This window comes from Xylocopa sonorina, chromosome 17, assembly GCF_050948175.1.
Source record: "Xylocopa sonorina isolate GNS202 chromosome 17, iyXylSono1_principal, whole genome shotgun sequence".
In the NCBI taxonomy this organism is placed as follows: Eukaryota; Metazoa; Arthropoda; class Insecta; order Hymenoptera; family Apidae; genus Xylocopa; species Xylocopa sonorina.
In genome coordinates this window covers 3819819-3846658 of record NC_135209.1, presented here as the reverse complement: position 1 = coordinate 3846658, position 26840 = coordinate 3819819, and the positions used below count along the sequence as shown (strand labels likewise).

General features: G+C 39.3%; 1 protein-coding gene across 1 annotated transcript in view; it reads right to left on the bottom strand.

Annotated features, from left to right (window-relative positions):
* Nucleotides 1–26840, bottom strand: part of Cad87a (cadherin 87A) — a 193906-nt gene that overhangs the window by 78025 nt on the left and 89041 nt on the right. Inside the window, exon 3 of the mRNA XM_076907955.1 lies at nt 14037–14092. Coding sequence (XP_076764070.1) covers nt 14037–14092 — 56 coding nt within the window. The remainder of the gene's footprint in view (nt 1–14036; nt 14093–26840) is intronic.

The window sequence follows — 26840 nt, the reverse complement described above, 5'->3', positions numbered from 1 at the left end:
GTGTCGCGGGGATGTTCATTCTTCGTTGACGCCTGCGTCTGAAGAGTCTGCGAACTGTGCAGGGTGACTCGAAGAGGTAACTACTGGTTGAAGTATGGTGGTGATGGGTGGAAAGTGACTCGAGATGTTTCTGGGTAATTTTAGAATGGTTTTTCTGGATAAACTTCTATGTAGAGAATTTGAGATTAGGTAACTTGAGTTTGGAATATTTTTGCTTAGAAAATTTGGAGTTGTGAGACTATAGATGGCTAGAGAGTTTGTGTTTGTGATACTGTAGGAGTTTAGAATGTTTAACGTGTAGAGAACTTGCGTCTAGGGAACTTGAGCTTAGAGAAATGGAGCTTGGAAAATTTCTGCTTAGAAAAATTCTACTTAGAAAACTTTAACTTGTGACACTGTAAACGCTTAGAAAACTTGCGTTTGTGGTACTGTAGGAGTTTAGAGTGTTTAACGCGTAGAGAATTTGGATTTAGAGAACTTGAGCTTAGAGAAATGGAACTTAGGAAATTTCTGCTTAGAAAGTGGAGCTTGGAAAATTTCTGCTTAGAAAAATTCTACTTAGAAAATTTAAAATTGTGATACCGTAGACGCTTAGAAAACTTGAGTTTGTGATACTGTAAGAGTTTAGAATGTTTAACGTGTAGAGAACTTGGTTTTAGAGAACTTGAGCTTAGAAAATTTCTGCTTAGAAAGTGGAGCTTGGAAAAATTCTACTTAGAAAACATCTCTACTTAACCCTTACAAGATCTACTTAACCCTCGAAGCGAAGAGACTGAAGACATTAAACATATGCTTGACTCCAAACATTCTCTTCGTCTTCGTTTTCTCCTTTTCGACACCGAAACGAGGGGGTGAAAAACAGATAAAATGCGAGGGAAAGGAGCCCTCGAGAGTTAGTTAATTAGCTAGTAGTTGCGTTCCAAGCAGCATAGCGTCGATACCTTCTGATTTGTTATTTATTACTTGCTAAAATCAATTATTTTGTTACGTTTTTATTTATATTTCAACGAACATCACTTTACTGTACCCACGTAGGTTTCCCAAACTTGGTTCGAATGCATGTTTCGAGGACGAAACAGACCTCCTGCAGAAGGTCCTCGGACCGCGGACGCACATATCCGCGGGTGAACACCGCCATTGCTGTCCTGGGGTGGGTTGCAAGCGTGTACGCGTGCAGATTAAGCGAGCGTGTGTGCATCGAATCGAATGGGCTCGGTCTGGCTGGAATTCAGCGGCACAAGCCGCTGGTTGTCTATCGATCCTGGTATCGATACCGCCTCTGAGGACCCGGATTTCTGTCAGCGTTTGATCGTCCGATTCCACCTCGGTTACCAGCGAATTTCGTGGCTTTTTGCGCGGACTCTGGTTCAAGCTTGCGGGTGGGTATCATACGTTTTTTATTGATAGCGTTCCTTTTTTTTTGGTATCGAAATAGGGGTAGGTGATTGGTCGTTTTTGGAAGTTGGAGGGGTGAATTATTTCTGGTGTGGTTATTGGGATTTTTGAGAATAATGCTCAGGTGTTTGGGTGTATGGTTGTTTGGAACTGGTGGTTGAGGGTGATTGAGTTGTTTGGTGGTTTCTGGGGGTTTTTGCGTGAGTTTTTGGTGGAGATTTTTGGGAAACTGAGTTGTCTGGGTATTTATTTATTTATACTACTTATAGCATACTGAAGGTTTTCAGTTCTCTAAGCAGAAATTTTCTAAGCTATACTTTTCTAAGCAGAAATTTTCAAAGCTTTAGTTTTCTAAGCTTAGCTTTTACAAGCAGAAATCTTCTAAGCTCTAGTTTTCTAAACCTAACTTTCCTGCAGAAAAATTTTCTAAGCCCCCATCTTCTAATCTCAAGTTTCAAGTTTCAAGTTCAACGAGAAAAGATGTAATCAAAATACATCAAATTCAATTATCCAGATTCAATATCCAAAGCTATCAATAGCTCTCAGTGCATTGCAGACGATTTCGGGACCAGCTACTTAAATGGGGAACGCGTTACGAATTTGCATCGTACTTTCTACATCGCGAACGATCGAAATCCCATTCGAGGCGATGCGTTCCATATTTTCGTGCGCCATTTCCATTCTCTCTGGCACTTGTTAGTCGTGGAAATAATTCGGGAACAAACAGGTCAGCGCGCCCCTTTTGTTGGACATCAAACGCGCGCTGTTCTCCACGGACGACGGGCTCGATAGAGCGAATTATCTTCACGCCAGAAGAAACACAATTTCGCTTTTAGCTGATTTTCTTTGAATCTGAACCAGGCTGCGCCGTTTCAAGCTCGAATTGTAGACGATTTTGTCGGTGGAATGGAGTGGAACGAAATGAAACAGAGAAGTTGTTAGAAATATAAACAGCTGATCGTCGAGTTTCAAAAATATCATTTTGAACAGTCTGAAATTTGTCTATTTTATTTTGTGTGAAGATAGAAAATGTATAGAATCGATGATCGTCGAGCTTAAAATTGTTACTTCAAGTCAACTATCATTTTTAACAGTCTGAAATTCGTTTATTTTACTTTGTGTGAAGCTAGAGAGCGTATAGAGTCGATGATCGTCGATTTGAGGTTTGTTACGTCAAATCAACAGCTATGATTTGTATATATGTGTGTAAAGGGTGGTTTTGGATGGCTTTAGATTAATTAGAGAGCTATGTGGAGTTCAACAACGTGCTAATATCGTCGAAACTTCATTATGCAAATTGTGGCACTGAATTCTAATTGGATATCGTACGATCTCACATCTTTAAATTATTTTTTACGAGATTGTAATAAAGGTCGTTGAAAATGAAAGAAGATCGATACTCGTATTCGAGATTTACAATCTTCTCTCCATATTTATTTTTGTCAAGAGCTTAAATATCACACGACAGACTTTTCCATCACAAAAATTTAAAGAATACAATTTTCTGTTGAACATTTCAATGTAACTGGTACCTCACAAACATTTTTCAATATTATATTTCCCCTTCATTAGATATAAATTTAATTTTTACTGGCACATCTACAATTTCATAATTTACATCTAAGTTTCCCCATACTTGTTACATTAAAAGCCACAATCTCCCCAAAAACTGATCCCAGAAACCAGAAAAAACCGTGGAACCAGAACAAGAGAAGACAGCAGAATCCCTGTCGCAAAACGTAACGAAAACATCGCGCAAATTTGACTTTCAAACCTGGCGCGCAGCGAAAATATTAAATTATTATTCCCAGTGGGCGTCTAGTCTACGCGACGTATCGGATCTCCATTTTAAAACAGCTCCACCCTGGCTCGATCGTCCAGAAAAATTCGCCAGGCGAACCAAGAAGAACACAGCTCCCTGGATTTCGTTCAAGAAAATGGAATATCAGAATCTGAAGAACTGCGAGGTGCTGGCGTCTGGAAAGAGGATCGAATACAAATACAAACGACGCTGGTGTGATGTCGAATACATTCAACTACAGGTATCAATAAGTAGACTAACGTCACCTTACTGGCACTCATCCTGTTGATACTTTATTCCCAAGAAATATTCCCAATCAATAAGATTAGAGTCATCACCTTACTGGCACGCATTCTGTTCATACTTTATTCCCAAGAAATAAGATTGAAAACTTTATTTCCAATCAATAAGATTAGAATTATCACTCTACTGGCACCCTGATTCCCAAGAAATAAGATTGAAATCCTTGCCCAACCACCCTAAAACTAGATAGTATAAGAAGTTCTGGGAATTGTCCAGTCTTTAGTCTTGATTAACCCTTTGGTCTATACTGTTAAAACTCTGCGTAAGAGTCGTCGCGACATTATACTTTGCATTGCAAATATTAAATAAAGAGTCGAGTGAGCAGTTTTTTGAAGTCACCTCGAAACATTATTTAGTCCTTGCCATCTTTAGTCTTGATTAATCCCTTGGTCTATACAGTGAGACTCTGCACAAGAGTCGTCGATATTGTACCAAACTTTATGTTTCAAATATTAGATAAAGAGTCGAGTGAGCAATTGCTTACTCTCATTTTTTTTTAAATCACCTTATATAACATTTTACGTGACACTGGAAACTGTGCAGCAGCCACTGAAATCGTAACGAAGAGAGAGAGAGAGAAGCGCAGCTATGCTAAAATAGGCTCGAATCGAGGCGAGAACAAGAGAGAGGAGGAGAGAAGGGGGAGTGGAAGAGCGAGCGCAAATTACTTGAGGTTTCCGGCAACTGGCGCTAATTGAATTCCCCGATGAATCGAACTCTGCATAGTGCAGTCGAGCGGAATATTGGCTCTTTTCAACGGCGCTTCAAATGGACGGTCGCCGACACGGGCATTGGCCCATTCGATCCAGCTTTAACCGGGATCGAAACCCTTTCTCTGTGTTCCAGTCTTTCAGGCGAACGGACGAGGGACGGGCGAGAAACGCGTTAGCCGAAACGCGGTATCGATGTTCCATCTTCGACCAGCGATTCTTTATTCTCCGTTTCCATGGTCGATCGTTCAGAAACAAAAAACAAAAAAGCTACTGCTTACTAATATTTTATATTTGTATATTTGGATATTCCATTATTGTTAATGGAAATATTATTTAATATTTGAAATAGAAAGTTTGGTGCAATATCGCGACGACTCTTATGCAGAGTTTCACAGTACAGAGCGAAGGATTAATCAAGACTAAATAATGTTACGAGGTGACTTAAGAAAAATGCGAGTGAGCTATTGCTTGTGTGCGTGGAGTCTCATTAATAGTGGATTTCTGCGTTTAAGGTCTTCAGAGATGAGGATGGCAGCGTAAGTTTGTTGTATTTTGGGTTTGGATGTGGGTGTTTGGATTATTGGGAACTAATATTGAAATAGTGGAGATTGAAAGATGTATGTAAAGCTTTGATGGAGATTTTGTTCGCATATTATGAGTCTAGATTTAATATGTGATTTGAGAACGAATGAGTGTAGTTTGAAGTTTGTAATTTGATTAATTTTTTGGCGAGGCTTAGAAGGAAATTAAATTCATGAAGTGTGCTGTCTTATCGCTGCACGTCGAGGTGATGGCTGGAAAGTTGAGCAATTAAACTTTATTCGATAGACTAAGTCAATTTGAGACTTGTTTTGTTTGACTTTTAATATTAAAGTGTTCAGAATATTATTAAGATTAAACCATTCTTACAGTGAATTATCGTTTCTCGTAATAAAATGTATATAGTTAATCGTCTCGTAAATAACTGTTTATAGTCTCGTAAATAAATGTATATGTATATAGTATAGAACACGCTAAAGATACACACAATAAAAAATTTGTATTCTTTAAACAACACTACTGAGTTGTAATTTGAACAAACCCAATACCTTCTTAAGAATTCCAACTATTACTGTTAAATTTCTATTTATTTGTTTCGTCGCAGCTAACATAACATTCTCACAGTTTTATTAACTCTGTAACAATTTCAATAACTGCCTTAGACTCCTCGTAGTCAACCACAGGCTCCATCGAATCTCAACGAACATCCCCACAACACAAACCAAACACGTCCAGCACCCTCTCGCCTCTACCAAGAATTCCAACTATTGCTATTCAATTTCTATTTATTCATTGCATCGCAGCTAACATAACATTCCCACAATTTTCGATAACAATTTTGCCAACAGCAAACCCCATCAAATCGCAACAAACATCCCCACAACACAAACCAAACGCATTCAACACCCCTTCGTCATTCCCAAGAATTCCAACTATTATTATTCAATTTTTATTCATTCATTGCATCGCAGCTAACATAAAATTTCCAAAATTTCATTAACTTGATAATTTCAATAATTACCTAAGATACTTATAGCCAGCAGCAGAGTTCATCGAATTACCACAAACATCCCCAACACAATACAAACGAAACGCATTCAACACCCCTTCGTCATTCCCAAGAATTCCAACTATTATTATTCAATTTCTAATTTTATTAACTCGACCCTAAATCCTCATAACCAACGCCAAACCTCATCGAATCTTAACGAACACAAGAATTTCAATTATTACTATTAACCCTTTGCGCTCGACGACTTTTTCTGTCAGATGGCGCTGCAACAAGAAAACAATTTCGCGCGTAAATAAATTAATATAAAAATTAACATACAAAAGTGTTATAGTTTGATATACTATTTGTGTTTACATTTTGAGAAAGATAATTATCGAAGTTCAAGTTTTGTAGCTGCGTTTGGTGTGATATTTTACATAAACGCTTACCAAAGCATTCTGAAATGGCAGGATCTTGCGAGTCATCGCTGCTACATCTGAATTCACTGTCTATTCACACTCTAATTTTTCTATTTCTTACACTCGACATGTCATCACTGTTTACACTTGCTCTGCCACCAGTTTCATCGTGGATACATAAGTAAGTTTCTGATCGATTGAAAATCAAACTCGCGTTAAAACTTTCAAACGAGTGGTGGAAAATTTCGCGACACGTGTGCTTGGTACGACCGTCGAAACTGTACTAACGCTAGGCACATCGTATTCAGGACTACAGACGTAGAGGAATTTGATGTCACAATGTCACTTTCCAAGCGACGATATAAACAGCCTGAGGGACCTTATTCTCGAACAAATACTTCGCATCTATCAATTGGAGATAACGAAATTCAGCGTAAATACAGCTGCTCGAGTTGCCACGCGAAATATTGCGAAACATCGAGCGAGAGTCGTCGTTCGAGCGCAAAGAATTAAATCTCTATTTATTTCTTGCATGGTAGCTCGCACAACATTCCTACAATTTTATTAACTCGACCTTAAATCCTTGTAATCGACACTAAACCTTATTAAATCTCAACGAGAACATTTCTAACACAAAATGAGCTAAACGCATCCAGCAAAATATCCTGGCTAAAAATTCCTATTAGATAGTAGGATGCATAATTTCAACGATACCATGGATTATGTGGACTTGCGTTTGCGGAGACGAACACAGGAACCAAGAGAGAGTGAGTGAGTGAATGAGAAAGAGAGAGAGACAGTAAGAGAAAAAGTGAGAGAGATAGAGAGTGAATGAGTGGGTGAATAAGAGAGAAAGAGAGAGACAGTAAGATAAAAAGTGAGATAGAGAGAGAGAGAGAGAGAGAGAGAATGTCTGAGTGTGTGAATGAGTGAGTGAATAGGAAAGAAAAAGGGAGACAGTAAGAGAAAAAGTGAGAGAGATAGAGAGTGAATGAGCGAGTGAATAACAAAGAGAGTCAGAAACAGAGAGACAGAGAGAGAGAGAGAGGGTGTGTGAGTGTGTGAATGAGTGAGTGAATAAGAGGGAAGAAGAGAGACGGTAAGAGAAAAAGTGAGAGAGATAGAGAGTGAATGAGCGAGTGAATAACAAAGAGAGTCAGAAACAGAGAGACGGAGAGAGAGAGAGAGAGGATGTGCGAGTGTGTGAATGAGTGAGCGAATAAGAGAGATAAAGTGAGAGAGATAGAGAGTGAATGAGCGAGTGAATAACAAAGAGAGTCAGAAACAGAGAGGCAGAGAGAGAGAGAGAGAGGGAGAGAGAGTCAGAGAGAAAGAGAGAGTGAATGAGTGAAAGAGAAAGTGAGTGAGTGAGTAAGTGAGTGAGACAGAGAGAGAAAGTGAGTGAATGAGTGAGAGACGGAGAGAGAAGGACAAAGAGAGAGTGTGTGAGTGTGAGAGAGAGAGATAGAGGGTGAAAGAGAGAGTGAGAGAGAGTGAAGGGGTGGGTGGAAGCGCGTCGTAAACGCGGAGGGTGGCGGCCGCGTGTCTGCTCCGCGGCAGATAAAGGCCCCGTCGCTAGATAATTACCTTCCCTTTGGCAGAGGTACAGGCCAGTAATCCTCGAAGGGGTTACGAGCACACAAGTACGAGCGGCCATGTTGGCCAGTGTCCGGTTCCTCGTCCATCGCACCGCTTATTTCGCTGTACCCGGTGTTCCGTTCCTTCGCGGCGTTTCGCAGCTCGGCGAAATTAAATGAGCGCTGGGACCAGCTTTGATGTCCGCACGCGGACGCGAGTAATTTATTTTCCGCGGGAGGGCAACAACCGTCCCCTCGTTCTTTGATTACGTGCGTCGGACATGTTAATTTGCGCGGCAACTACGACGTCAAACTTGAGACGGGCTCGTTGGGGTGAAACGTCGATGACATTTGGGTGGTTTTCTGTTCTCTTCGATGGTTCGAGCATCGATCGTTTCCGTCAGTTGAAACTTAATTTCGTGTTGATTATATTCTTGTGAGGAATGACGAGCTAGATGTTGAGTGAATCGATGGTTTTCTGAGGGTGTTTGAGTTTGCGTGCGTAGCATAAAACATTGGAGGCATTTTGATAATGTTTCGTACTTCTGGATGGTTCAAGCATCGACTGTTTTCATCAGTTGATATTTAGTTTCAGTTGTTGATATACTTTTCTGAGAGGAATGATGAGTGATGAGCTAGATGTTGAGTGAATCGATAGTTTTCTCAGGGTGTTTGAGATCGTATGAGTCGCAGATGCAACGAAAAGTGGAATTAATTGAACTGTAGATGGAAGACTTTGGTATTGGTGGTTTCAGTGCACGCGTGAAGGGTGAAGTGGGTGCTGAGGGTGCTGTTCGAGAAACATCGAAGATTTTTCTTAGCCAATTCAACCCCAAAGAAACAACAAAATATAGTGAAATTAAATAAATAAAAAAATATCAAATTTCATATAACTCAATAATTATCCCTCATTAAATGTTACTACGTTTTAAAAAATAAAATAGGTTTATTTCGATGCCTTCGTTTAAATATAAAATGTGTTCTGTAAACAGGAAAAAATTCGCCATGAAACGCCCAAAAATACCCAAGCAAGTTCACCAAAATATGAAAGCAGGTTTTCAGCAGTGCCAATCAAAGAACGCTGCATGGCATTAATTAAAAGGGCACCTCTCCGCATACATCGACAACGAAATCAAAGAGAATTCGTGAACGACTGGCGCAAAAAAATATAATCGAACTTGGAAACTGGTGGACACGAAACTTAAAAACGCATCGAGAACTGCATCGACGTAGCCGGAAGGAAGTATGCTTTATATTTTCCACTCGATCACACTCGCGTGGTAAGCTCTCTTTATCTTTACAGCCGCGATTTTCCGCGTGAATACGTCGCGATCCTCTTTTTTATCCCTTCCTGTATCCTCTCGATACGTTTTGTAATAAAAAAAAGGGAGGACTGGTTATAAAAAGGTACATTTCCCAACGAGACATTTAAATAGTTACGTTGCATCGAATGTATGGGGGATATCGACGTGCTGTGGGAAATCTTGCGCATTTTAATATACGCGAAATTGTAAAAAACCGAATGAATTATTCATGAAAATTATTTCGATGTTGTAAACCGCGTGGGAGTTCGCGTAATCTCGGAACGATTTATTTTTCAGCTCGCGTTGCGTCTCGTTTAGTGTATTTCCATTTCTAAATAACTTTCGAGACCAATGTTAAATGTTTCATTTTTTACAGAAGATTATTACTAAAACTCAACGATCTATAATAAGAATTTGTTATATGTACACGCGTATCTAATTAAAATATTATTTTAAAGTAACGTCAACCCTTTAGCATCGATGTTACAAAAATAATTTTTATAATAATCTGATTAACTAATAGAAATTTTATATTTTATTTTTGTAAATTTTTTATTACAAAAAAGTATATTGAACTCAACAAGAATCACATTTGAAAAACTCTACAACTGCAAAGTGTTAAATGGATAACTAAATCAAAGTCTATTAAAAGCTAAATAAATGTATTAATATTTCTAGTGAAATATAAGATTTGTGCAGGAAATGGTGAATAAATAACAAGATTTTCGATAGCCACTGTCATCTTGAAATAAATTTAAATAGATTCCACGTGAAATCTATATGAAAGTACGATACTCTATGTCAGCGTTTGACTAGTCGTTGACTCGAACTACTGACAGCACGTTTGTCTCTAAAAGAACGTCCGATTTCCATCGAATAAATTTAATTAAACAACTCACATCGTTCCCTTCTATCTTCCTCTCTCTTTCTTGCTACAAAATTCGATCAATTTTTATCCATTTTTATAATTATAATTAAGTAATTACAGATGAAAGTATGTAAACAAAAGTCAGCTGTTCTTTCATGGGATTTGAACAAATGGACTACGAAAATTTATTGACTCTTTGGGGGCCATTTTTATGCAGATCTGAGCAAGCGATTTTAAACCACCAAACTGTCTTCACGTTAATGGTAACGACTCCCGATATGGATCGCAATTGAATTACATTATACTAAATTGAATTCGAACGAAATTCTTCTTCCACATGACATTTTAATGTAATGAAGATTCAGATCGTTTGCAAGCTGGCAAATTTTCTTACGAAATTGAGTCTCGCACGTAATTTCTGTTCTGCGAGATTCGATTAAATTTGGGGCAAATAAGAAGTGCCAAAAGAGTACCAATGAAGGAGCTTGATCAGTGTCCAAAGTGGTACATCGATGGATCTAAAGTTCACGTGATTCTGACATCGATTAGTTATTAATTACATCTGCTTCCTTCACTCAAAATTAGTCCACACGTACAGGTATTCATACATCAAAAAAGATTTCCATTTTCGTTACTCTGAACTAAAATAAAATCACTTCAATTTTTATACATACATTTTCGCAACTGTTTCATCTCTTTTAACGTAAAAAGTTGAAGACCACAAATTAGTTTACTTGTACGCAAATCCATAAATAAAAAAAGACTTTTATTTTCATTGAAGATATTTTCAAAACTGTTTTGTTTCATCCAACGTGAAAAATCGAAGACCACAAATTAGTCTACTTGTACTCACATCCATAAATAAAAAAAGATTTCTACTTTCATTATTCCAAACTAAAATAAAGCTGCTTCACTCTTTACACATTTATCTTCACAACTGCTTCATCTTTTCCAACGCGATCATCAAAGACCCCAAAAGCCTCAAAAACAAATTAAATAAACTTGAAGAACACAGCCATCTCCATCCATCACTAACAACAGAATCTTCCACCATAAAACCAAGCTTCATCTCCCCACAAAACTCTCATTATAAACCAAAAGTCTCCAAATAACGAGCCATAGGAACCATCGCCTTCAACACCTGCAACCAGAGGAACTCGAGTCAACTCTGTCTCGTTAAAACCTGAAACATTCGAAAGACGACTCGATAGCAACGCTGCGACGATTAACTGCGGCTGGTCGAAGGATTCTTCTCGAACAAAAGAGGACCCGCGTGCAGAGAAGACGGGTCTAATGAAGAAGAAGAAACGCTGTAGGAAGAGGAATAATGGCGACAGCAGCGATGAAAGGAAGAAAAGAAGGGTTACGGATGAATGGCGGACCTTTCAGCCGATCAAACGTGATCGAACGGACGCGGACGCACGCGTATTATTCAGCTGGCGACGCATTATCCGGTAATACGGCCGACTGCATCCGGCATTATCGGAAACTCGTCGCTCTGCCTCGACGGGGTCGTATTTAACGGGCTTCTGAATGAATCCACCAATACCAGGGGGCGTATTCAGCGGTGAAATAACGGCGAGGGAACCCTGTGGACGTCGAAGACTTCGACGTTGTGCGTGAGACACGCGTCGTTATCCGTTCTCGAAGGGAACTTAATGCACTCTGCTTGGGAGATTCACTTGGATGTCGTTTCTTGGGGGATTTTGATGAAGTCTAGTTTGATTCGACTGGTTAGCTGGATAGTTCTTTGACAAATTGCTGAGAAAAAGATTCTTTGGCAATGTAATGTCTTTTAATGACTGCTACTTGTTTCGTAACATTTCGTACCTCAGTGTCAACTACTCAATGAATGCGCTTCGTTCACAGCAATCACATTTTGTCACAAACTCTCCATTGCGAAAGGGTTAATACACCATCCTCATTTGATCGACTTAGATGTCGTTTCTTGGCTGGTTTTGATGAGATTCGATCGCGAGAAGATTTGAGAAATTCGTTTGTACGCTTGTTAGGTTCTATGGGGGTGTTATTTAAGATTGAGTTTGAAATTGTAAATTAAATTTGATAGACTATTTGTGATGGATTTTCTGTTATTGTTTAATAAATGAATCTTGTCTATAATTGTTGTAATAAGAGTTAACAATGCTCGTTTGAAAGCCTGAAACGTCTTCGTGTCAAGAAACTACCCTTAAACTCGTCTCAGCAGCGTGTTCCAGTATTTCAGACAGCATTAACAAACAGACAATTTGTGATGAATTTTCTATTACTGTTTAACAAACAAATCATGTCTCATTGTCGCAATAAGAATAAAAAATGCTCTTTACTTCTACTTGTTACTTTTTTTGAAACCTTGAAATGTCTTCGTGTCAAGAAACTACCCTTAAACTCGTCTCAGCAGCGTTCTCCATCATTTCACACAGCATTAACAACCTCGCGCGAAGCTGCAGCAGAGAACGTATCATGATCTAGCGAATAACGTATGGATCGATAGAGACGAGTCGAAAAGCAATCTGGTCGACGCGACGGTTCCGGTCCAATTACCAGCGCGGGCTGAATGCATCGTTAGAACCTTGATTGACGCGTATTCGCGGCCGAGCAAACCCCTTTGAAGTGATCAGTCGCGATCGCAAACAGTTCGAGTAGAAAAAAAAAAATGTACGCGCTGCCAGGGGTGCCAGGGGTGTTTCATTAGCTTTTATTTCTGACGCGCCGTGAACAGCGAAAGGTAACGTTTATTTCCAGGGGTGGACCACCCCCGTTCGCCATTCATCTCTCTCGTTATTCGAACGTTTCGAAATAACGCGCGAGCAATTAGAGAACGGACGAGAGAGAGAGAAGAGTTTTTTTTTAGAACGAATTGATCGTTGAATAGAACAGAAAACGAATTTTGATGATCGTTTGGGCTGCTAAAGGAAGTCATCGTTGAATGGACGACGCGTGGCACAGTGTTGGTAGTTCGGATTTGTATTCATCACTTTGTAAATCGAGTTTCACACATACTCTCACAATTTTTAAAAACGTTAAAAACGCTCTAGAGAATGACTGGTTTCTTGGTCCCACAATTTTGTTGGATTTAAAACAAAAATTCGGCTCACAGAGGGTTAAAAACGCTCTGGAGAACGACTGAGACCACGAACGATCCCAAAATGCGAACCAGAACCAAGCCAAAGGGTGCAAGGGTGACGGTGATACTCGTGCGACGCGAGGAAGGTAAATAACCACGCGTGCAAATAAAGAAACGAGACTGTGAGGCGGATGCCATGACGGATAAAGCGAGATCGCGATACGACGTGGCTCGTCGAGCAAGAAAAAAAAAGGGGAGGTAGAGAACTGAAGGAAGGCTAGGTCTCCACCTCTTCGTGCGATGGAGAAACGTTTCACGTTCGTCGAGACACGCGGATCTCTCGCGAGAGAAAGAAACGACAAGGCAGACGGCGAGACGCTTCCGTTGGAGCTTACTGTTTCTGTTAACCGGAAAGAGGGAATTCCTCCGTGCCTCTTTCTATGATATCTTCTCTGTCCCCTCTCGCAGCGCGTCGCTCTTCTTCATTTTTGCTACTCTTACATAGAACTGGGGTATTACGAGGGTTTTACGAGAGTTTGTTTCGTGTTGGATTCATTTTTGGTTCGTTACTCGAGGTGGAGATTAATTATCGCTGGAGTATTGACTTGTTTTTAGTAGTCGTTGAACGCGAGACTTTTGTCGAGTGGATGTAATTTTTATGTAGTTATAGTTGAGTGTTGATAAATTGATTTTATTTAAAGCTTGAGAAAGGATAAATAATTAATAGAAGTTATGTGAATTTCTAGTTTGTCGAATTTAAAGTAATCTGTGGAATTATGTTTCCTTAATTTCTCGAAACGATTGTTGCATTTAAAAAAAATTCGTTCATCTTGAAAATAACAATCATACTTCCCCAGCACGATTTAAAAGATTGAAACGTATCGATCGTTTCAGCGGCTCAAAGAAGCCCACAATAAGAACCAGCAAGGCTGTAAAACCATTCTCTCTAATGCGTCCATCTCAAGTATACGAGATTACAGAAATTCGTTCGCAACAGATCGAGAGATTGAAAAATTGGAGGCCTGCCAAGGAGGACAGAAGATCGAGAGAGGAGTACTCACCGATCCGCGTGACCAAAAGACAAATCGCCAGCAGCCCCGCGAACTTCTTCAGGAACCTGCGAACAAGAACAAACTGATTATCGATTAAGCTCTGTCAATAACAGAGAACAAATGAGACACGTGGCAGCCACTCAGCTATTTATAATTCGATCTAGATTCGACGAGCAAACGTCTGATTTCTTTTAAAGCGTTCCTCGTGTTTGGCTCCTGCGAATCGAGCTCTGATTAATTATCGAACGATAGCAATTTCTCCATTGTTGGTCCTTAGAAACTTGCATTCGATGTTTATAGCTTCTTCGTTGCGTTTTGAAAGAAATTTGCCGTTTTTATGTCTGAAGTACAGAAGTTTTTTAAATATCTACAGTATTAAACAAAGCGCTCGTATTATCACAGCCACAAATTTTCCAAGCTTTAATCGCGTAAAAACTTAAAAAAAAGTAAAAGAATATCCACGAAAGAACCTACTCCTCTGAATTTCCAGTTTTCTAAACTTTAATCGTGTAAAAAATTCGAAAAAAGGCAGAGAATATTCACAAGAGAACCTCTAGCTTTCCAAGCATTAATCGCGTAACAAATTCGAAAAAAGGCAAAAAATATTAACAAGAGAACCCACTCCACTAAATCTCCATTTTTCTAAGCATTAACCGCATAATAAAACTCAAGAAAACTAAGAGAATGTCCCCAAAAAGAAGCTACTCAACTAACCTCCACGCGGCTCGATCTCGCAGAGCAACGTTACATCGCAACACAAAAGAAATCTGCATTTTTACCGGGTGGTTCGCAGGAACGACAATGCTCGTTACGGATGATATCGCATAATTTAAGTTGAAGAAGTTGATTCATTTTTGGACAGAAGTTTTTTTAAATAACTATAGGATGATATCGCAGGAGTGCAGAGGGGCTGGCTACGTCCGCCATTAAGTCGTACGCGAAAACCCTGCGTACACATGTCACGCGGGTAAATTAGCTGACGTTGAACATAATGGCCGCGTCGACGGCAGCGAAGGAACACAGGAACGCATTCATCCCGCGATGCCATTGGGGGATGGCGTCAGAGTGCGTTAAATGTAACCGAACGACACTCGATGAGGCGAGTGCGGCTCTGCTCGAGTAATTAAAGCGTCTGACACGACGGACCGTTTCGCGAGCGATTCTAGTTAAGAACGAATTATTCACGGCGATCTCTGTTAACGATGTTAATTGGTGTTCCTTGGAACGTCAAGAGTGGGTGACGTTGACTATGGATGGAGAGAGTAGCGATGAGACAATTTTGGTTATTCGTTTATATTGCTATTGGTAGTTTTAACTAATGATTTGTAGTGATAAAATATTTATTTTTTTATTAGTAATTTTTGTTGCTAAAGTGTTGGTACTCTTAGCAATGATTTCTATTGCTAAAATATTTCTGTCCTTATTAATAATTTCTACTACTAAAGTATTGCTTTTTTTAGCAATAATTTCCACTGCTAAAATATTTCTATGCTCATCAACAATTTCTACTACTAAAATATTACTATTTTAGCAATAGTTTCCATTGCTAACTTAAGTATTACAAATTCGTACTTAAATATTGCTATTCTCAGCAACAACTTCCACTTCTAAAACATTTCTATCCTCATCAATAGTCTCTACTGCTAAAGTATCGCAATCTCAGCAATAATTTCCCTTGCCAGCACCCAAAAAAGAAGCAAAATACAAAGGATTAAACATAACCAACTCATCAACTCTGTTTAATTCGCTTATCGAGCGACCAAACCGCCCTCAGCAGGCACGTCCCAAGCGTCGACCACGTGCACGCGGAAAACCGTCGATCCCACCGTTCGTTTTCTCGATGATTTATCGAACTTTATTCCAATGAGTGATGATGCCGCGGCGGGTTCGATCCCTGGCCGCGATAATGGCAGACACCGCGAAATGGAAACCGCGGGGCCATTGAAATGCACGCTCTGAGGTCGACGCGTACCAGCGGCACGCGAATAACACCACCGCAGGACGTCACCCTTCGACGCGCAGGACGCTCGTATTGCTTACGCCTAATCGAATCGCTGGACGACCAGTCACCTGCAGATCTACGTGTTCAGCCATTAAAACTGTCGAGGATAACGTCACTGAATATGTTTCGAACGAATCACGAATCAGAATTAGAAGAGTTAATGGAATTTTGGCTTCAGGTGGTTTTGGATAGATTGTGATTGAAGTGATCTTTTCGAAGATGTGGAATTATTCTAATATTGAAAGAATATTATTTGTTTGGAGATGTAATTTACTTTTAAATTTGTTATTTTTGAGATGGAATGTGTGTTTTGAATTTGGAATGTGAAATCTTAAAATACGTATTTGTGGAATCTTCAAGAGAGGGCAATGAATGGATGTTTTAGTTTAGACGATATTTAGTGCGATTTTTGTGGCAAGTTTTTGTCACATTGGATGGAAAGCAGTTGTTAGAACGTTCTACTTCATCAATTATTGTGAAATATTAATTAACACGTTAACGCACATTTTTCACTTTACAATCGCCCCCAGAAACACATTTTTCTTGTTCGATTGTTTATGACTGCCAGATGAAATCGAGTGTAAGTTGTATGTTTGGAACTGAAAATTATCACATTTTGCCACAGTTTTTCCTCAAAAAACTTTCGACGGCTATAACCGTCATTTGCTCAGCATGTCATTGTTTCTGTTCCAGAAGCAAATGTATTAATTCATGAAAAAATGTCAGTTTATTGTAGATTAATAGCTCTTAGCGATTATCGTAGCTGCTATTCGTTATCGTTACCCAATTCACACCAATTATTCTCTCTTGATCATTTGAAACTGGTCGAAGGAATTCTATACGCACTAATTACCCTACTATCTCGATCTACTTGGTGTCTATCTTAAGCTATTAAACTCCTAGCGGTTGCTCGAAGTTCGGTGCTCGCGGTTGTGGCTGCGATCGAAAATTGTTATCGACCAACTCGATTATCGCCAACCCTGACTACTTCAAACGGTTCTGATCGACGCTGGCGAAACGTCGATCATCAGAACAATTCTTATTCATCGTTATCAGTCGACTGTTACGTTTATGTTGCTTCGAAAAGAGTCTGAAACGATTCCATTTCTGATCTAATTTATCCACTAACACGCTGACGCAAATGACGTCTATAGCCGTCAGATTCTTGAATAAGATTTCCCCTTGAACGTTTGAAAACGAGTCAATCGTTCATCACCCATCTTTAAATTAATATTTCAGCTATAAACAACTATCCAACGATTAATAAAATCTTGTTATTCTCTTTAATTAATAAATATCCTACTTGCTATACTTAACTAAAAGTAGTTACAATTAATAAACAGATCGACAATTTATAAAATCCTGTAATTTTCCTGAATTAATAAACATCCTACTTACTATAGTGAACTAGAAACAGTTATGATTAACAAACAGGTCGACAATTTATAAAATCTTGTAATTCTCCTCAGTTAATAAACACCCTACTCGTTACATTTAACTAAAACCAGCAACAATTAATAAACAGGTCAACGTAATCGCAGAACATCGTCGTTGACAACGGACAGGAATAATTTGCACCCAAAAGCGCACCCATCGCACGCTCTGAATGTCCGCGTTGGCAAGCGTGGCTCCCTCTCTCGATGCACGACGCGCTGAAACTCGTGTATCGTGCGATGGAAATTGAAATGGGGAGAGAAAAGAACGAAAAAAAAAAGAAAAAAGAAAAAACAGGGATCCTCTGCCGCGCGTCAAAAGTGAATTTCGCGGGAGAGCGCGGTCGTGAATTGCAGCAGCGCGTGGACAAAGGCGCGAGCAACGACAGAAAAAGCGTTCAAGGCGGGCACAATGGATAAGTGTGCAAATAAAGAGCGACAAAGCTGCCCAGGAATCCATCACAATGCCTCTGAATTCCGTTTTCGTTAATCGCGCGTCGAAATTCGCTGCTGGCGTCGTACACAGCGCTAATATCGAACTAGCGCGCTCTCTGTTCGAACCAGACGCTCATTCGAACAGCCCAGAGAGCCTTTTAAAACGTTCTCGAGCGATTTTTCGAAAAAATCGTACGAACAGCGAATAAATATTCACGAGCTGCGGAATGGTCGAGAATATCAAAAAGTGATCGAAATGTCAGCGTAACAAATTACTCTCGCGTGCACCAATGAAATTCGCGAGCTCTTCGTTCGAAATGCCAGCAATTTCGCGACACTAACGCGCAGGTTAGATGTAAATCGAGGGACATTAAAAATAAAAAAAAATATTTCTAGTTTTCAGGCGAACGTGCGCCAACGTGACTTCAAAAAGTGTAATCAATGCGTCGAGATAAAAAAAAAAAGAAAATTGCGAAATGGAAGCTAAACGTTTTTTGGCAAATTTGCCTCTGCGCTTTTGTAAACAAGTGACAGAAAAATTGTAAAACGTAAACTTGGAATTCGAAATAACAACTGTCGATAATCCAGCTTAATTCTTTATCAAATTAACTGAAAATGCAAATATGAACTAATAAACTCTATTTGATGCATCATTTTTTAATGTTAATTCGACAAAATTAAACGAATAACAATCACACTTTAAAATTTGAAATATTACCATAGAACTTAAAATGGAGAAGACCAGTGCACCTCCAAGTGAGAGGGTTAATAATTCTATGTCAAATTAACGTGTAAATATGAACTAATAAACTCTATTCGATGCATTATTTTTTAATGCCAATTTGACAAAATTAAATTAACAACAATTGCACTTTGAAATTTGAAATATTGCCACAGAACTTAAATTGGAGAAAACCAGTGCAGTTCCAAGTGCGAGAGGGTTAATAATGACTCAGTTAAGGGTGACAGGAGTCCCCTGCAACCAATTAGGGGTCGACTAAACGCTCGAGCCTGAACACGCGTGACCACGACTGCTGAAGAGACCGTATAAATTCTGACGTGTTAATTACATCAGCCTCGCGATTGCATTAGCGTCGCCACGCGCGCTCAGACGAGAGAAGGTGGCCACGTTTGCGTGCCTTTAATGAGAGCCAAGTATAATAGCAACGACATTCAATGCTGGTATCGATGACGGCACGAATTATGGTTCGTTCGAGGGAACACACGACTCAGCGAATTAGTCTTCCAGCTGTGCGAGATCGAGATCGCGATAAAAAGCCTGGGAAAATCAGTGATCCGTTAATTCCACTTTGTGGGATCCGTGGAAGATCGCGATAATACGGTTACGTGTTTAGTGAAAGAATGGATGTATGCGAGTGTATTGTGTAATGTTTTTTTTTTTAATTGGAATTCTGAGAATTATTTTAGAGGAGAGAAAGTGAAGTGGAGTTGCTCTTTCAAGATTGAAGAATTATTTTTTGTTTTGAATTAGAATTCTGAAAATAATTCGAGAAGAGAGAAGGCGAAACGGAGTCACTCTTTCAAGATTGAGAAATTATTTTTTTGAATTAGAATTCTGAAAATAATTTTAGAAGAGAGAAAGTGGAACGGAGTCACTATTTCAAGATTAAAGAATTATTTTTTGTGAATTAGAATTCTGAAAATAATTTTAGAAAAGAGAAAGTGAAACGTAGTCACTCTTTCAAGATCAAAGAATTATTTTTTTTTAGTTAGAATTCTGAGAATAATTTTACAAGGGAGAAAGTGAGAAAGTGAGTCGCTCTTTCAAGATTAAAAAATGATTTCTTCAGCGAAAACCAATTCTGTCCATCGTATCCGGTTCTCCAACGCATCCAACGTCTGAACGTGAATTAAATGGACTGATTAATTACATCAATTGTTATGGCTTGTAAGTACGCTCGCGCATTATGTTAACGCGTTCTCCATTTGGTGCGCGCGTGTAATTATCGATTCGTCGATACGTTTCAATACGCTATTCGTAATAACCAGCTCCATATTAAGGGACGATATGGGGGTGAGATATTAATTACAGTTTTTGACCTTCGATAATTGCTCTTGGATCTTTCTGCCGACTTCATTAGCATTCACTGACCATTCCTCCATGTGTTCTCCATTAACTAATCAACTGAGTTATTAAACGGTCATTGGCAGTCAGATTCCTCGCATATTCTAATTACTTTCTGATAATTTCACATATTCGATATCCTTATTTTACTTAATTTCACAAACTCTATACAGAGACGTCAAAACATTTGCAAAATATTTTTCATCAAATTTCTGAATCACAAACCAAATAATTAACATTTTACAATAACATAATAGAACTCAAATACAATATATTTATATCAAAACAATTCTATAGAATATTTCATCATTTCTGTTATAAAATTATTCGAATATCCCAAATGAATTGACTTTAATCGTCCATTAAGCGAAAAATGAATTATATACAGTGCACTGGGAATTAAAATCGTGCACGCCCAGCTGGCATCGAAACCAAAATTACCTCGACTAATAAAACCACCAGACCATCGTATTCGTCATTTAAAAGGTGACCAAACTCATCCTGCGAGCGAATTTCTAATTAAACGTCGACAGAGGCGCGAGAATAGCGTCTAATTGAAATCTGACCACCAGACGTTCCAGCTGTAATTGTTTTCCTTGTAATCGCGATTAAGAGACATTAGAATCAAGTGACGAGCAAGAGACAATTTCGAACGTTAAACCTGACGATTTCTCAATGCACCCTGGGTGGAGGCTGGCATCGTTTAGTCCCAATTGCGTTCGAGAGCTCGATATCCAACTATCGATCCGTTCGCCATCAAATTTGGTATATTAATGCACAGGGTGGTGGCTCGCAGATGTCGAGACGCTTGATGCGAATTAAAATTCCCTTGTATTTAATAACACAAGTTGAACCACGATGTTATTCGTTAATTAATCCCTTCTTTTTATCCTCGAGATTGTAAACGGTGAACTGGCGGTCGAAACACGGAACAGGAATTCGTTTCGTGTTTGTGGGCGGAGATTTCTCGCGTGGCAATTAAAAATTATCAATTAAACGCGAGAGCGGACGAAAAGAGAAATACTAGAATTATTTGAACACGAGGAACGCAAACGTGGAACGAATCGAAGCCGCGTCGAATCGTTTTAAGGCCAATGGAATTAAACTACCGTGCACTGTGCAGAGTAAACCGAACGAGAACCGCGTGGAAACGGAAGAAAAATATATACAAGCTCGTGCAAAAGTCGTGCATAAGTTCGAGTAACAAAGAGAAAAGCGTGGATTTCGAGCACGCAATATCGAATGCAAAACGAGTTCGAAAAAAACCTAGTAACCCAACTGCTGATGGAAACCAGTTCCTGTAAAGGAAATAAGGGTGCAACGCGCCCCAAAGTCTCGCTCTCTTGTTCAAATCCATCGATTTCGATGAATCTTTTTTTTCAAATTACACGAGAAACGTTTTACAAACAATATTTCTATCGAAAGAGTAGAAATTCTCGATTCATCGACTTGTTACTCGCTAATTAGTAGTAGCTCAGGGTGCTTGGCACCCAAGTCTCACGTAATACGAAAGTTAAACCGTGTGTGTTAGTCTGAAACTTAAGATAATACACTGTAGCTTCTCAAGCAGGACCTATTAAGCAGAATTGACTTGACGAACAGTATTGTATAGCCACGTTTATTATCCTAACAAGTTCGCCACGAACTTACGCGCGACTTAACCTTATCTCGCGAGCAAGAGTGTCGATTATCGTGCAATTTTAACAATTATCCATTTGTCGCGAAACTGAGTGCGTACTTAAAATTCTGTCGAGTTCACGCAGGTTGTTACATCCTTATGGAGCTGCAAATTGTACGCGTCTCGTTAGAGAAAGTTCGTCACGTAAGGTGGTCACTTTCCCTTGTAAATCACTGGCTGATCGTGTTTTTTTCAGCCGCGCCAACCTCAGGTGTGAATAGTTAATGGTCTGGAATGAAAGGTGAGCCAGGAATGCGATTGGTAATGAAAAAAGTGGAAATTACTCCATTTGTGTTGGGTTTGTACCAAGAGAAATCAATTTGTCGAATTAATCAGTGTACTTCGTTTGAGTTAACTGCATGTACGATCTGTAATTGTATTCTGTTAATATTAGTTGGCGAGTGTATTGTGAAAAAGGGTACTCGAAGGTACCATTGCAATCCAAAGTGACGATATGATCGTTGCAGGCAATAAATCCTCGATTTTCGACAATAACGTGCTAAAGAATCGCTTGAATTATGCTTGCAAAATACTATCTCCAAGTAAATCGTGTGTTTAACAAATGAACGAAGACTTATTCGAATTCTAGTAAGTAATTCGAAGGATTTCAAATTTCTAAAATAACTGAAATAACCGTGTCACGAGTCCTCGAGTATCATAGAAAATTTCCAATTTCACCATAGAAATACACAAAATTCTAATGAGTAATTCGAAAGATTTTAAATTTCTAAAATAACTGAAACATTCGTGTCACGAGTCCTCGAGTATCATAAAAGTAAACAATTTCGCCATAGAAACACACAAGAATTTTTAGCCACCCTTAAAATCATCCCTCTCGATTCGAGTGATCTTTGTCAGATCGTTTCGCGCATCGTTGTTCCTCAATAGAAGTGCACGCGACAAGGTGGCCAAGCGAAATAAATCAAATTGCAAACACGGACACCCCTAACGTGGCGCCCGTTAATTACACCATCGGGTTTAACCGGAATTAATTTCGAGACAGCGTTATCCTGGCTCGCAAGAGGGTGCCTGGTGACAGTGAGTACCGACCAGCCCTGTTCCATCCTGTCATAAGTAACTATCACGCGATACAGACGTGTTTAATAAAGCTCTGCGTTGATTGCATAAATTATTAATCACCCTCGATGTTCTTGGCTAATATTGCACCTTAATTGCGATATCGACCTACTTGGTATCGATTCAACCCTTCGAGTACGACAGATATTTAGAAAGAATTTGAGGAAACTGAAAATTTGAGAAATTTCTTTTTGTTACGAACCAAATTTCTAGTATGAGTATTACAAATTTAATATTAATGTTAAGGTTTTTTTCACAATATATCTAATAAATTGTGAGGCACAATGGGGTAAGTGGTTGTAGGCGTTCTCAGTGTCACAAACGCAAAATTTCCAAGGGGTTAATAATCGATTTTAGTAAAATATTTACTCTTCTAATTTCTGACATTTCTCTCTTTTTCGTAACTCTGTTCTAAATCTTTGTCAACCCAATATAAGCCCCTATTAGTCGCCTCTTACGACAAGCAGGGGATACTGTGGGTGTATTCTGATCCCCACCACACAGGGATGTCAATTTCCATTTAACAACTTTGCATACATTAATTACTACTAATTTAATAACTTCATAATAATTTTGTATTATTCTTTTCCTTAATTTAATTTTGTTGCACCTTTTTACACCTTCGTCAACCCTTTCTAGCCCCTATTAATCGCCTTTTACGACAATCAGAGGATACTGTGGGTCTATTCTGATCCTCAGCATATAGGGATTTGCATCAATGCGAAATTCAACACTTTACAGAAAAAAAAAGAGTTTTTTCTTTTTTTTTCTGTAAACAGAGTCAACACTTTACAGAAGAAAAAAAGAAAAACAGAGTCAACACTTTTCAGAAAAAAAAAAAGAAAAACAGAGTCTTCCAACGCTCGAGTCGCGACCCAAAACGCGATACAAGTTTCGCCATCTATCGCTATTGGTGGCCACGCTCGACTTGACCTCGCTTGGAGAACCAGAAGGAGAGAGAAAAAGAGAGAGAGAGAAAGAAATAGAGACGGGTTAAAAAAGGAATCGACGCAATAAATATCGGAGGAAAGGAGCGTGGAGCGGCGCAAATACGCGGCTGGGCTCAATTAATAATCGGATTAGTATTTTCGCGTTGGTAATCCAACGGGTCTCTTTTGTCCCGGTGATAATTCACCGGGTGCCCGTCGAACCGTAGTCGGACGGCATTAATCACCGTCCGAGTAAAGAGCGTCCAAAGGAGGGGATCGACTTTATCAACGACTTTATCAGGATAATCGAATAGAGCCGGCGGACCGTGGCCGCAAACCCCCAGGACGCATCTATCGAACGACGAGCCTGACGAAGTGACTATTTCCGTGCGCCACCGTCGTAAATCAGAATCGACAGGGGCCCAACGATTCGAGCCTGTAAAAATTGCTACTTCCATGGCGGGACGCGAGCATTGTTCGCGATCGCGAGGGTCACCTGTGACGAATTTGGTTGTGGGTACCTTTTGCTGATGGTCGATTCTAACGAGAGGACTTTTATTGCTTCTTTTATCTCGTTTTATTTTTTTTTTAATGTGTGCTTTCTTATTTTATATGTTATAGATATTGTTAAGATCTATTAGATTTTGTTTGTTAAAATGTAGCATAAAGTAAAGGAAGGTTTAGTCACGTTTGCTAATTTCGTGAAAATGGTAACCGTCGATTCGTCCTTTGGAGACTGTCAAATGTAGTCACACTTCGCAAGTAGCTGTCCATAGCGAAAATAATATCGAAAAAGCGATTACTTTCGAAGTCAAGCTAATTATAATTTATTATACATATCTACTAAAGGTCTTCCTCGTTTACTTTTCAATATCTTGTGTCGTTGTCATGTATTGATCAACTCGAGGCGCTTTTTAGGTTTATTGCTTGCCAATAATTATCCTATCCAGCAACAAGAAACGTCGATTATAAGCAGCAAATAAAACCAGTTGAACCTTTCAACCCCCTCGCAGTCCACTCTGACCCGCGTTTCATCGCAGCGATGCAGACACCAACAGTAAAATCGATCGACGAATCGCGACGAGCCTCTGCACAACTTCGAAATCGAATAAATAAAGCAAACAGAAAAGGGAAATGAAAAAGGTGCGAAAGAAGCAAAAAAAAAAAAAAAGAAACGAAGAACGGGCATCGAAACGTGCAAACAGCACGCATACATCGCGCGATAAAATTGGAAGCGAAGCAATCGGATCTTCTAACGGCGTCCCCAGAAAACGATTCTGGGGAATCAAAAATACAATATATGATTTATCCGCGCGGCGTTCGATCGTAATTCCACCACGGATCGTTCGCTTTAACGGCTAACGACGTCCCCAGCCGCGTTTAACCGATCGCTGCCACAAATCTCGAATCGTTGCACGATCGTGGACCGTGTCGTGCTCGAGATAACGTTCTGAACACCCCCTAGAATTTTATAACATCAGAAGAAAGAGAGATTTATCGTTCAGTAGCGCGAAATGTTACCTGGAGACGAGTGTTTTGGAATTTTTTCGAAAGTAACCATCGTTTCTGAACTTGAAAGATGAAGTGTCGATGCTCGATGTCAAGCTAATTAGATAACGTCGAGAAAACGTTCTGAACACCCCCTAGAATTTTATACAATCAGAAGAGAGAGAGATTTATCGTTCAGTAGCGCGAAATGTTACCTAGAGACGAGTATTTTGTAATTTCTCGAAAGTAACCATCGTTTCTGGACTTGAAAGATGAAGTGACTCGTGAAGAGTAAAAGATGGCGCTGGTTCAATGTCAAGCTAATTAAATAATATCCTGATAACGTCGAGATAACGTTCTGAACACCCTCTAGAATTTTATAACATCAGAGAAAAGAAAGATTTATCGTTTAGTAGTGCGAAATGTCGCCTGGAGACGAGTTTTATAGAATTTTTCGAAGGTAATGATCGTTTCTGGACTCTAATGATTATAAAGAGCAAGAATATGGCGCTGTATGATTCAATATCAAGTTAATTACCTTTTGGCGACCATCGTAGTCGCCTTGCACTTCATGACGCAGAACAGAAGAGAATATTTGATCCTCGAAGCGAAAAGACTGAAGATATTAAACCTATTATAAAAAATATCGAGTAACCATGAGGTTAAGGATGTTCTCGAGATTAGCACGAATGATCTAAAAAAGTATTCTTATACGAACCTTCAAATCAGACAGAATATTTCTATATTAATGTCCTTTTTCTCACAATATGTTTGACTCTAAACTTTCTCTTCGTCTTCGAGGGTTAAGAAGCACATTTTCCACGAACGTGCCCCCTTCTTCTCGACACTGAAGTGAGGGGGCAACAATAGACGCGATGCGAGGAAAAGACGCCATTAGCAAGTTAGTTTATTTTTTTAACACTAGAGTGGACACAAGTCTAGAACGAGCATACGTTTAAGTTTGTTATTTATTAAAATATATTATTTTTCTTTTGTAATATCGGACGATTATTCTCTAGTTTTAGCCATTTAGAATTCTCAAAACCTTTTTGAGACCCAGAATAGTATCAAATTTGGAAAATACCAAGAGAAATGCGAATAAACAACGATGGATCGTATAGAAACAGGTTTGAATGGTTGCACGACATCAGCAAGTTAATTATTTTTTTTAACAGCAGAGGGAATACAAACATACGTTTAAGTCTGTTATTTATTAAACTAAATTATTTGCTTCGTTATACAGAACGATCATTCTCTAACCTCACCTACTTAGAATTCTCAAAACCTTTTTAAGACCAAAAATAGTATCAAATTTTCAAAAATACCAAGAGAAATGCGAATAAACAACGAAGGATCGCACAGAAACAGGTTTCAATGCGTTGCACCGATCCCAATGCGAGCTGGAGAGAGAAATCGTTGGCAGAAAACGAGGCAGCAGTATCGTCGAGATGTAGACGCGCTCGATTCTTATCGTGGCTGGTGGGCACTAAATTTACTTTAACTGCTAAACGGTGTTTAAACGGTGATCAATGGTGGCCTCGATTTATCTGGCTCCCGTGGATAATTTACTGTTCGCGCTCGGTCGTTACGGTTCGAGTGTTTATTCGGAGGGCCAACGGTGATTTTGGTAATTACGATTGAAGAGGTTGATTCCGCGAGACCGTTGGTCCCGCGAGCGAACGCGG